Here is a 12,428-nt window from a genome sequence, read left to right on the forward strand (position 1 = left end):
CACTGTGGAGGCTGGGGCACTGGGGTACACTGTGTGGCGGGGCTCTAGTAGTCAAGGAACACTAGTTTTAAAACTTTTGACTGCTTAGGACCCTTTCCAGCCTGAGGAGTTTGACTGCTGTGTAAAGTTGGTCAGGACTGACACAGTCCCTGTCCGTCCCGTAGAGTGCTTGTGCTGGGCACAAAACCTGCTGCTGTTGGTGAGCTGTGTTCACCAGTCAGTCGCTTAGATAGTAAAAGAATACTAAAATGTTTAATGAGAGATACAAGAAAAGAACCCCAAATTAAGGGAACTTTTCTAAGTGCTTATCCTTTTTGCACGATGCCCATTTCGAAACGGACAAATTAATACAATGGTCATGAATGGTGGTGTACCTTGTTGTGTTTGGATGTGTAAACTTTGAGATCTCTCTGTCTCTCTCTCTGTCTCTGTCTCTCTCTCTGTATGGGGATGGGGGTTAGTATATGTACATGGTGTGTATGTGTTGATATATGTATATGGTATGTATATATACATGGTGTGTGCATGTGCATGTTTGAGTGAGTGCCAGAGCATAAGTGCGGAGGTCAGAGGACACCTCAAGTGTTGGTCCTCAGTCCTCAGCTCTTAGTTTGCACTGTGTAAAAGCCAGGCTTAGCTGCCTGTTGTAAACTGAGATTCTCCTGTCTCCTCCCATTGCTGTTGGAGTGCTGCAATGGCAGATACGTGGGGCTGCATCCAGCTCTATGCAGATTCTGAACCAGGGTCCTCATGTGGTGGTGACAAGGGCTCATTGAGCCCAGAATATTTTGTAAAAAAAAAAAGTGTGTATTTAATAATCATGTCCACTCTGTTCAGTATTAAAAACATGATTCTCTGGTGGTGGCGCATGCACTGGGGAGGCAGAGGCAGGCAGATCTCTGTGAGTTTGAGGCCAGCTTGGTCTACAAAACTAGTTCTGGACAGGCTCCAAAGCTACACAGAGAAACCCTGTCTTGAAAACAAAAACAAAACCAACTAAACAAAAAAAAAAAACCCTCAAAATTTAAAAAGACTTGTAAACCACCTTTAAAAAGTACTTGGTATATATTTGTTTTCAAAGCAACATTTATAATATTAAAATTTGTAGTTACTTGCTTTACTCCTTTTGATTTATATTTATGTGTTAATATTTATAATTGAGGAAAAACAACTGAGCATGAATTCTGAATTATAAACTTATGGTTGCTTTCCCTTTGGAAACTAGAGGGAGCCTCCTTCATTCTCCTCCTACTTAATGTCTGAAGTCATGGTGGAAGGTGTCCTGGACTCTCTCTTTCTCCCAGCTCCCTCCCTCTCTATGTCCTCTCCCTTTCTCCCACTCCCCTTTTTGTACCTTACTTTGTATCCTTCCACCCCACCCCATGTCTGTCTACCATGTGTCTTTCTGTGTTTGGCTGTCTGTGGTGGGACGTCTTTCTCTTGGTGGAGCTGTTCATAGTACCTCCGGGAACAAAGTGTGCTTCCTCTGGCCTGGAGCCAGAGCTCTGGGAAAAAGGGGCATTTGGAGAACACACAGAGTTACACATCTGGATATGGCTTTGTCTACCTAGAATAGAGACCCTGCCCTGCCCATGTGTGTTCCTTTTTTGATCTCTGAACAACTGCTTTTAAAAAACTAAACAAAACCGTGTGCTCATCTTAAAATCATATGAAAATAAGGAGATGCAATGAAAGATGAGGGGTCTACTGCAAACCTAACTAAGTTTAAATTCTCATGAGAAGGACAGACGCTCTTCACAGAGTAAGGTGCCAGTTCCGCATGTGAAGAAACAGCTGAATTCACAGCATAACAGGTATTTGAACTGGTGCTTTATTTTTTTTGTTTGTTTGTTTTGAGATAAGGTTTCTCTGTGTGTTGCTCTGGCTGTCCTGGAACTTGTTTTTTAGACCAGGCTGATCCCTGAACACAAGAGATCTCCTTGCCTCTGCCTCCTGAGTGCTGGGATTAAAGGTGTGCACCACCACCACTGCCTGGCACAGGTTTTTTAGTAAATTAAAATTTTATGCTTTTTAAAAATAAAGAATTAGGATTGTTGAGAAATACATATATCTGGAGATTTTTAATGTTGTAAATATAGTTCTGGATAAAATGGTTGTTGGGAGAATATGCTCAGATTCCAAGAACCTGCATAACTCTGGACACTGTAGATATGTCTGTGTCCTAGTGTACCTAAAAGGAGCATCACAAGCTAGCTACTCTGCCATAGGCAGTAACCCACAACAAATAGGAAGGCAAGGAGTTGCACTTGGGGTTTTCCTCTAATGGCTATACATCTGCCTGCCATTTGTGCTTGCACTCATTCACACACACACACACGCACACACACACACACAATACAGCCACAAATTACACATCATACACACCTTCAAAATTAAGTATTAGAAATCTCAAGCCATGGTTTTCTCAACCTGTAGGTCAAGACCCCGGGGGTCACCTAAGAACATTGGAAAACAGATATTTACATTATGATTCATAACAGTAGCAAAATTATAAAGTAGCAACAAAAATAAATTTATGCTTGGGGCTCACGACAGGGAAATGTATCAAAGGTTGTCAGCATTAAGAAGATTGAGAAGCCCTGTTTTAATGCTTATTTAGAGTTAATAGGCAAGAAAAGATGTTAACGAAAGAAAACAAGGACAGTAGCAGACGAAAGTAGGAAACTGAAAGGACAAGCCATAACCCAACATACATTGTAAAATTACTGCACTGTACAAATCTGCTGTAAAACCACATGGAATATCAGATATGGGTGGTGCAGTTTATAGATATATCTGTGGTGAGCTGGTGTGCACATTTTATATGTTCCTTTGTGGCTAGTTTGGCCAGGTGTAGCTTTCTATACCTACCCCCTATTTCTTCGCTTAAAATGTTTTTTTAATTTTTTTAGAGTTTCATATGTGCAATAATCACTTTGATCATATTCACCCAGATTCCTCCTGTAAATGCCTCCCAGATCCACTTCCCCACTTCTTTACAACTTTGTATTCATCTCCCTTTTTAATAGCCCACTGATTCCAGTTTGTGCTGTACTTCACTAGGATGGAGCCATCCAGTGGAGCTTTCCTGGGGCCTTACTAGGGACCTCACCCTTGAGACCTGGCTCTTGTCCAGAAGCCATCTTATTATCAGCAGTGACTCAGCTCCTGCAACTTCTTCCCTTCATGCTAGACCATGGCCTGGCTTGATCTTGTGCACACCTTGTGCAGACAAGCATAGCTGATTCCCAAGGTCAGTGGTCTTGTCAAGTCCGAGTTACACTGCTTTGGTCTGTTCCTCCCAGCCGCTGTGTCTGAGAGTCCACCTTCCTCTTCCTGGATGGTCCATGGACCTTGAAAAGAAGAAATATGGTATAGATGTTCTGTTGTGGCTAGCATTCTACAGACACTTATTCTCTATAGTTTTCTTAGCTGTGATTATCTGTGCCAACCTCTGTTCATGGCTAGAAGTTCCTCTGATGAAGCCTGAGGGCTACACTAGTCTGTGAGAATAGAGATGCTGATTTAGTGAGCACTTTGATACAATGTCCACTTATTAAAATAAAAGTAGCTTGCTGGGTGGTGGTGGATTATGTAATCTTTTGGTGTCCAATTTCTTGAGTTCTTTGTATATTTTGGAGATCAGACCTCTGTCTGATGTGGGCTTAGAGAAGATCTTGTCCCATTCTGTAGGCTGTCGTTTTGTCTTGTTGACCATGTCCTTTGCTTTACAGAAGCTTTTCAGTTTTAGGAGATCCCATTTATCAATTGTTTCTCTCGGTGTCTGTGCTACTGGGGTTATATTTAGGAAGTGGTCTCCTGTGCCATGCGTTCAAGTGTACTTCCCACTTTCTCTTCTATAAGGTTCAGTGTGGCTGGCTTTCTGTTGAGGTCTTTGATCCATTTGGACATGATTTTGTGCATGGTGATAGATATGGGTCTATTTTCATTCTTCTACATGTTGATATCCAGTTATGCCAGCACCACTTGTTAAATATGCTTTCTTTTTTCCATTTGATATTTTTTGTTTCTTTATCAAAGATCAGGTGTTTAAAAATGTGTAGATTGATATCTGGGTCTTTGATTCGGTTCCATTGGTCCTCCTGTCTGTTCTTATGCCAGAAATTTACATTTTCAAAACAAGCAATATGCTAGGACTGATTTAATTTGAGTGGATAGGTCATTTTATCTAATGTGATTTTAAGAGAAAGTACACTGCACATTCTCGTTAGCCACCTTACTTTTAAAATTAGGAAGATGGACTTGCAAGTCAAGAATGTATCAAGTGTACATAGTCTGAGCATTCTAGTTTAGAAATAGTGTGCATTAAAAGATTCGAACATTATGTTCCCGAGTGGGCATCACTATAGCACCATTATGGAATGGTGTGGACAGGAACTGAATTGTGTGCATTTTCTGTGAGACAACCTTTTGAGAATCTGATATCCAGCATATGAAGAACTTTCACAATCTAGTAGACTGTCACAGGTCTGTGGTATAAGGAGAAATTACCAAAAAGAGGCTTATATTAATGATAAATGCTTGGCTGCTAGCTCAGGCTTATTACTAGCTAGTTTTTACACCGAAATTAACATATTTCTTATCTATGTCTTGTCATGTGACTTGGTACCTTTTCTCAGTACGGCATGCCCATCTTCCTGTCTGTGTCTGTCTGCCACTCTCTCACACCACCCCTCTTCATCCCAGTATCTTCAGTTTGATTGTCCCACCTAACTTTATCCTGTCTTGCTGTAAGTCAGTCAACTTCTTTGTTAACCAATGAGAATAACACATATTCACAGTATTCAGAAGGGTTACTCCACAGCGTAGATGTACAAGTCTCTCTGTGGTGTGTTGACTTAGAATCCTTCATGCATGTATCCAGGAGTAGTCACAGCAGACAGGTGGTAGTTTATTTTCAGTGATTTGAAGAACCTGGTTTCCGTAGTGACTCTCACAGTTTTCACCCTCCATGTGTAAGAATTCCTTTTCTCCCATAACCTTGTCAGCACTTGTTGTCTCTTCTTTTTTTAAAAAAGATTTATTTATTTTTTTTATGTATACAGTGTTCTGTTTGTAGGTATGTCTGCAAGCCAGAAGAGGGCACCAGATCTCATTACAGATGGTTGTGAGCCACCATGTGGTTGCTGGGAATTGAACTCAGGACCTCTGGAAGAGCAGGCAATGCTCTTAACCTCTGAGCCATCTCTCCAGTACTCTTCTTTTTTTTAAGTTAAGGATCTCATGTATCCCAGACGGACATTAATGTACCTTTCCCATGCCAGGATTATCGGTGTTCTCCACTACACCCATCTCTTGAAATTCTTTCAATGCATGCTAGGCATTGAACTACATCTTTGTTTTCTTGGCAGCCATTCCAACTAGGGTAAAAAGATTGAAGCTTAAAGCATTATAATTTGCATTTCCTTGACGGCCAAAGATCTTGAAAGCTTTCCCAAGTATTTATCTGCTAGTTGTAGATGGAGGTGTCTTTGTCCCTCCCATAGCTGCTTCCAAATAATCACTCAGAGGCTTATATTATTAATGCTCAACCAATAATAGCTCAGGCTTATACTAGATAACTCTTACATTTAAATTAACCCATCTATCTGTGTTTTGTCATAAGGCTCAAAGCTTTTTACCTTATTTTTCAACACATCTTGCTTGCTTGGCTCTGGCTGACATATCTATTGACTCAGCCCCTCCTCATCTGAGTTCTCAGTTTGATTGTTCCACCTAAACTTATCCTGCCTGGCTACTTTCAAACAGCTTTTTTTTTTTTTTTAACCAATGAAAGGAATACATATTCACAACGTAGAGAAAGGTCATCCCACAGCGCATCATGGGAGAACTGTTCATTGGGCTCCACTGTTTATTGAATGGTGAGCTGCTTTTTGTAGTAAGGAACAGCGGGCTGCATCCTGCCACCCGGCTAGCTTTACCAGAAATAATTACACAGAAACTGTATTCTTTTAAATACTGCCTGGCCCATTAGTTCCAGCCTCTTATTGGCTAATTCTCACATCTTGCTTTAACCCATATTTAATAATCTGTGTAGCACCACGAGGTGTGGCTTACCAGGAAAGTTCCTAACCTGCATCTGTGTCAGATGGGAGAATCATGGCGACTGTCTGACTCAGCTTTTTTCTCCCAGCATTCTGTTCTGTCTACTCCGCCTATCTAAGCTGCTGTCCTATCAAAAGGGCCAGGCAGTTTCTTTATTAACCAATAGACATATGACCCTCCTCCATCAGCTTTTATTGGTGTCTAAGTTTTAGAGTTCTTCATAAATTCAGGATGTTAATCCTTTCTGATAGGTGATTGGCAGGTATTTTCCCAGTGTCTAAATAGTCTCTTTATATGGTTCCAGCATTATACAGAAGTATTTAAATTTTATGTGATTTCATTACCAAATTCTCTCTGTTCCTTCCTTCCCTGAAATCCCTGTCAGAAGGCCCTTGCCTACACCTTCAGTGTTTTTCCTACATTTTCTTCTTGTAGTTTTCAGAGTTTAAGATCTTAAATTTAATATCTTTAATCCATTTTGAATTGCTTTTTGTAAGAGATAAGAGCTATGATCTGGTTTCATTGGCTTACGTGTGTCTGTAGTTTTTGTGCCATCATTTTCCCAGTGGATATTTTTGACACCTTTGTCAGAGATTAGGTGGCTGTGGCTCTGTGGTCATATTTCTGTGTCCTCGTTTCTGTCTCATTGATCTGTGAGTCTGTGCCAGTGCAGTGCTGGTTTTGTTCCTGTAGCTCTGTAGTTAAACTTGAGTTCAGGTCTTGCGATACCTTCAACACTGCTTTCTGCATACGATTGCTCTTTGGGGTCATTTGTGCTTCTGTACGAATTTTAAGATTTTTCCCTCGTTCTGTGGAATATCACACTTGGACTGAATGCAGCGGACTTCCTCCTTGCTGCTCTCTACGTCACGTCCTTTGTGTGTAAAGTACTCTTTTCAGTTACCTGCTGCAGTTGGTAGCCATGAGTTTGCGTAGCTTGTCTTGACGTACATGTATTTCTCCCTCAGTTTCAAAGATAATTTAGCTGTATAGCAAATTCAATTGGCAGTATTTTCTCTGAAATTTGGAAATATATTGCATAAGGGACAGGAGAGATGGCTCAGCAGTTGGGTGCTCTTGCTGTTCTTCCAGAGGCCAAGTATCACCCCAGCACCCATGTTGGGTAGCTCACAACCACCTGTCACTGTGCAGGCATCTGCACACGGCATACACATCCAAACCTAAATAAATAAGCATTTAATTATGGGTTTGGGAGTTGCTGACGAGAGAGGGGATATTGTTTTGGTGTCTTTGCCTTTGCTGGCATTTTCCCCTTAGTGCTGATTGTTTGTTTTAGTTGGGTTTTTTTGCTTTGTATTTTTAACATAAAATCTTAACCACAATAGTTTGTGGGAGTTTATTCTATGATCAATTCGTTTTAGGCTATAAATTATATATATATAATATATATATATATATAATTAGGGATTGGAAGTCAATGTCTTTCTGTAGGTGTGGGAAATTTGCCCTCATTTCATTTAATAGAATTCTTATGTCTTTAGTTTCTGTTGTCGTGTTTTCATGGATTCTTAGGGGTGATCTCTTGTTATATCCCAAATGTTTGAGATGTGTAGACATCCCATCCTACTTATGTTTATTCTTTGATCATTTAAATGTAATTCTTTCCTGGTGTTTTTCCCTGGTGGAGTCTGTAGCAATGCTTTCCCTGTGTTCTTCAGTCCAGCACTTCTCCTTTCTTCTTTGCAATGCCCTGATTACATTTTCTTCTGGACACTGCAATTTTTCTCATTCATGTTGTTGAGGGCTTTGCTCCCCAGGTCCTGGCGTGATCTTCGTACTTCATTCATCTGCTGCTATCCTCTGTAAGGTCACTGACCACTTCCTTAATACACCTTTTATGTCTTCCAACATTGTGCCTATTTCGGCATTTTCTAAATTCAGTAGTTGATTGGTAGTAATCTTTTAGAGTTTTGTTGGCTTGCTTTTTTATGTTTTATGTTCTTGTGGATTGCACGTTTCTTGGTTTGGATATCCGTTACTCATAGATACTCACCATGAACAGCCTGTTCTGAAGGCTCGCCATTCTCAGTAATACTCGGAGAGGAAAGAAAAAGCAAGTTAACACAGCAGCATCTTTTTGTCTTCATATCTTCTGGCCTGTCTTTGTGTTGAGTCTCGCCTGGCCTTGAACTTGATACAGCTGAAGCCGCCCTTCAGCTCTTGATCTTTCTCGTCCACCTCTCTGAACTCTGACTTAGAGGCTCTGTCCTCGTGCTCTCACTCAGGAGCTTTGAAAGCTCTTTGAGTCATTCTGCTGTAGCAAAGATGAGAATCCCTGGGCAGCTGAAATTTGAAAACACTGCTTATCTGAAGAAAAGCTGAGCTGGTCTTTATCATGTTAACTGAAGACTTGTTTCAGGAGGCAGGCTCCTGAAAATCTTTGCTGTGCCAGGCAGGTGGCAAAACTGTTAACATAACTTTACACATGTTGCTGAAAAATGCTAAAGCTTTGCTATGTGCTCAGAGCATTTTGGAATAACAGAAGAGAAGGGCTAATTTTTGACTGTTCTCTTTGACTTTTTGGTTTTTTGAGACAGGGTTTCTCAGTGTAACAGTCCTAGCTGTCCGTGGACTAGCTCTGTAGACCAGGCTGGCCTCGAACTCACAGAGATCCACCTGCCTCTGCCTTCTGAGTGCTGGGATTAAAGACATGTGCCACCACTGCCCGGCTCTTTGACTTCTTAAAAATTAAATAGATTTACAGAACTGGGAGTCGCCCTTAGAACCTCAGACATGACTCCAACTGAACTGCATCTCCTTGTTTTTGAATGTGATGTGTGTGTGCGGGCATACACTGTCTGTCTGTCTATGTCTGTATGGCGGGCAAGGGGGCATTGTGCAGTTAGAACTGGTCTAGTCATCAGTCCAGGCTGGCTTTCAACCTTCCTCAGTATCCTGTGTGGGGACCAAACACCACCATTCCAATCTAGAAAAACAAAATTTAGAATAAAACATTCTAGGTACCAAAGAAGAGTAAATATTAAAGTAAGCTTACTGTAGAGTGACTTCTTGCACTCACAAGTTTCATGTGGTGGGAGTGGGAGCCAGGGCAGGGTAACGAAGCACTTTCAGTTGGCTCTCAGTTTTGCCTCTTAATGTACCCTCCATGGTGTGGATTTGGAGAATTTGGATATTTCTGTTGGTAATATCATTTGTCTTGTGTGAACCTGGCTCTGAAGTACGAGACTACAGAACTAGCCAGTTAGTGATGGTGCACTTAGAAGGCAGAGGCAGGCAGATCTTGTCTCAAACAAAAAATAAAACAAACAAACAAAAAAAAACCCACTCCATCTCAAAGTAGAAAAACCTTATTTCCAAATAAATAAATTAAATAAGTAAATAAATAAGTACGAGCCCTCTAGAAGTAAGTCCTAGGTTCCCTGAGAAAGGGAGATTTGGAAATTAGCTTTTTAAATGGTTCTTGTAGTGACCGATTTCAACACAATGTTTTAAATATCTATACAGCTATCCATATTGTGACATTAATGGTTCACATATCTTGTTAAAACTTTAATTCAGACACTATGGTTTTAAGTCCGGACTTCAAGACTACAGCTAAACCACCCCCACAGGGTCCTCAACAAAGCCATCAGTGACTGTTTCTTGTGGTAGCTTTCAGCACCTCTTGCTTTGGAGTGGTCTGTGTCAGAAAACCTTTTTCTGAGATAGGTAGATTGATTCTCAGCTGTACCTTTGTAGACTGCACTTACTCATAAATTACTTCCTAGTTTCAAAAGCAGAAAAAAGAAACAGGCCTAGTTCTTTGTGATATTTTTGTGTTTAGTCTTTGGCGTCTTAGTGGTGTGAAGCGGAGTTACACCATCTGTAGTCAAGTGAGATTATTTTTAAAAAGGTGGGAGGGGTTTGAAAAGATTGAGTGGAAAAGTTTAGCAGATTCTTAGGGAGCAGTAAGATGGTCCTAGAAACATCTGGTTTGGTGTCGTCGGCTGGCTGGTGAGAGTATTGTGTGTGCTAGCGAGGATGCAGGCACCGAGAGTGTCAGGGAGCAGAGCTCTGCAGATGATCACATAGCTTTCTCTCGGTGTGATTTCCTGTGTCCAGAATGGGTTCACATGGTAAACCTCTTTATGTTGATATACATTGTAAACAGTGGGGCTGTATTGAGAAGGCCCTGGGGCCTTCATGGGTACTTTCTTCAAGTGATGGACTTGCCAGGTAGTGGTAGTGCATGCCCAGCACCCGGGGGAGGCAGAGGCAGGTGGATTTCTGTGAATGTGAGGTCAGCCTGGTCTACAGAGAGTTACAGGACAGCCAGGGTTACTTAGAGAAACCCTGTCTTGAGGGGGTCTGGGGTGGGGGGTGGAGGAACCGTGTTTTAAAAAACAAAACAAAAAGCCTCTGCTGGGTTTGGAATGCTTTACTTGATGACTTGTGTTTTGATATAGACGTGTTAATCAGGGAACTGCTCAGCTTTCCCTTTGACAGAGGCTTGCCTGAAACCAACCTGTCCTTTGCTTTCTGTTTCAGAAAGAAGACATAGCTCATCTAGCAAGCCTTCCTTGGCTGCTCCTCACACATCAGTATTTTCCCTCCTCCCCTCTCTGTCCAAAAGCAAAGGCGGCAGTGCTAGTGGAAGCAGCCGCTCTTCCAGTGGAGGGGTCCTCTGCACGTCCTCGTCAAGCCCCAGGTTACTCAAATTGCCCAAAGAGAAACTGCCGCCCAGGGGGAACATCAGGCCTGTGCATCCCATGCAGCAGGCTAAAGTCCTCCACGGTAGAGTGTAAGTATGGCCACGTGGGCTTGTGAGGGTTACCTGCTGGGAGGAGCCCTTGTGAAGGTCACTGGCGGGAGGGTCAAGTGCACTGTTAATTCTTTCTGTTTCCCTACCTTGTTTGGGAAGCTATTCATGATAGCTATCAGAGTAATAATATGACTGGTAATATTGCTCCTTTCCTGTGTGTGTTGTTGAAAATGAGCTCTGTTTGTCCGTGATGTCGTATACTGACCATAACAGCCCTGGGGGATCTGTATTGTTATCCCTCTTTTCACATGGGAAAAGGAAGCACAGGTTGAGATGCTTTATGTTAGAAGGCCTGTAAGTTGCATAGGCCTAGGTTCAAATCCTGCTTGTGTTTCTTCCTGGTGGAAGTGAGGCACTGATGGGCATAAGCCACCACAGGGCTGAAGGCACTTAGGTGTCTGTCTGGCCCCTGGCTTTTGCACAAATGAGTGGCCACTGGCCTTTCTACTTCCTCTGTTGCTAATAGTAGAGAGGTGAGAAAGAAGGTGGAGCCCTCCCCACACCTAAAACAAAACAGGGTTTCCTGCTGGCTTGGGTTCAAGTCATAGCAGTGAGGAGGAAAGACTGGAAGTAGTTCTCACTTGCCTGGCGTAGCTTTGATAAGCTTCTGAGCTGGTCTGAGCCTCGGATCTTCCTCGAGGCCACTTGAAGGAGTAGTGTGTACTGACAGAAGCATCAGTAGCTTAACCTGGTGGCAAGTAGCCTTTCCTTTGGGAGGGTATGCCACACATTTTGTTGTTCCTATTATCTAATAACCTTGGTTATCTCAGAAAACAGTACCTGCCGTTACTCAAGAGCCCTGTCAGCTGGGAGGCCAGGATAGCGTACAGCAGCTTTGTCATGCCAGGCTGTTCCAGTGCAGGCCTTCACCGCTGTTAGTCCTGGCGTCTGAGTCCCCAAGCAGGGGAAACTTGACTATCACTTCGGTAGCTGTCTGAAAGTCTTCACGGCAGGGCAATGTTTAAATCGCTTGTTAGCTTAACAGCTCCCAGAGTCCAGACTCCACCAGAGTTTGTAGACACACACCCAAACCTCCATTGTCATGTAAAGGCTTAGAAGGGGACCAAATGAACCAATTAGGGTTTTATTGACATCACTTACCAAGCAACAAAGCGATAGTGTCAGTTAGATCATAAGAGAAACTGTTGTTAGTGGCATGGGTCTTCCTGTTCACCAAGCAGTTGCCAGGTGTATCTATGCTAAGCTCATGCCCTGTGTTCAGGGACTAGGGACCCTGAACAGTAGCATGCCATGCAGTGATTCAGCATAGTCTTCCTTGTTGGCGGAAGCAGAGCTGCTTCAGGCTCGACTGGCATGCACTCAATCATATTTGTTTTAATAATTTCTTGCATTAAAGTGAAGGTTCTTATGAGGTATTCTCCTGGGATTCCGAGGTGCCATCTTGGTTTTTCTGGATCGCTCCATGTTTTGCTTCTTAAGAAACTGCACTGACAGCAGGTTTACTGAATGGCTGCAGTCACCGCTGACTCGGTTTTCCCCAGTGCTTGCCTGGGGTTCAGATAGGGTATGTTCCCACTAAACAAAAAAGTAAGGAAGGAGGGAGCGAGGGAGGAAGGGA

The 12,428-nt window shown here is 42.4% G+C and overlaps 1 protein-coding gene across 3 annotated transcripts in view; it reads left to right on the plus strand.

Annotated features, from left to right (window-relative positions):
- The window catches only part of Atxn7 (ataxin 7), a 92,267-nt gene that overhangs the window by 60,401 nt on the left and 19,438 nt on the right, over positions 1-12,428 (plus strand). For all 3 annotated transcript variants that reach the window (XM_050160490.1, XM_050160491.1, XM_050160492.1), the window contains exon 5: positions 10,576-10,828. In XM_050160490.1, the coding sequence (XP_050016447.1) occupies positions 10,576-10,828 (253 nt within the window). The remainder of the gene's footprint in view (positions 1-10,575; positions 10,829-12,428) is intronic.

Source organism: Alexandromys fortis, unplaced genomic scaffold (assembly GCF_014885135.2).
Source record: "Alexandromys fortis isolate MF-2015 unplaced genomic scaffold, M_Fortis_MF-2015_v1.1 scaffold_116, whole genome shotgun sequence".
Lineage (NCBI taxonomy): Eukaryota > Metazoa > Chordata > Mammalia > Rodentia > Cricetidae > Alexandromys > Alexandromys fortis.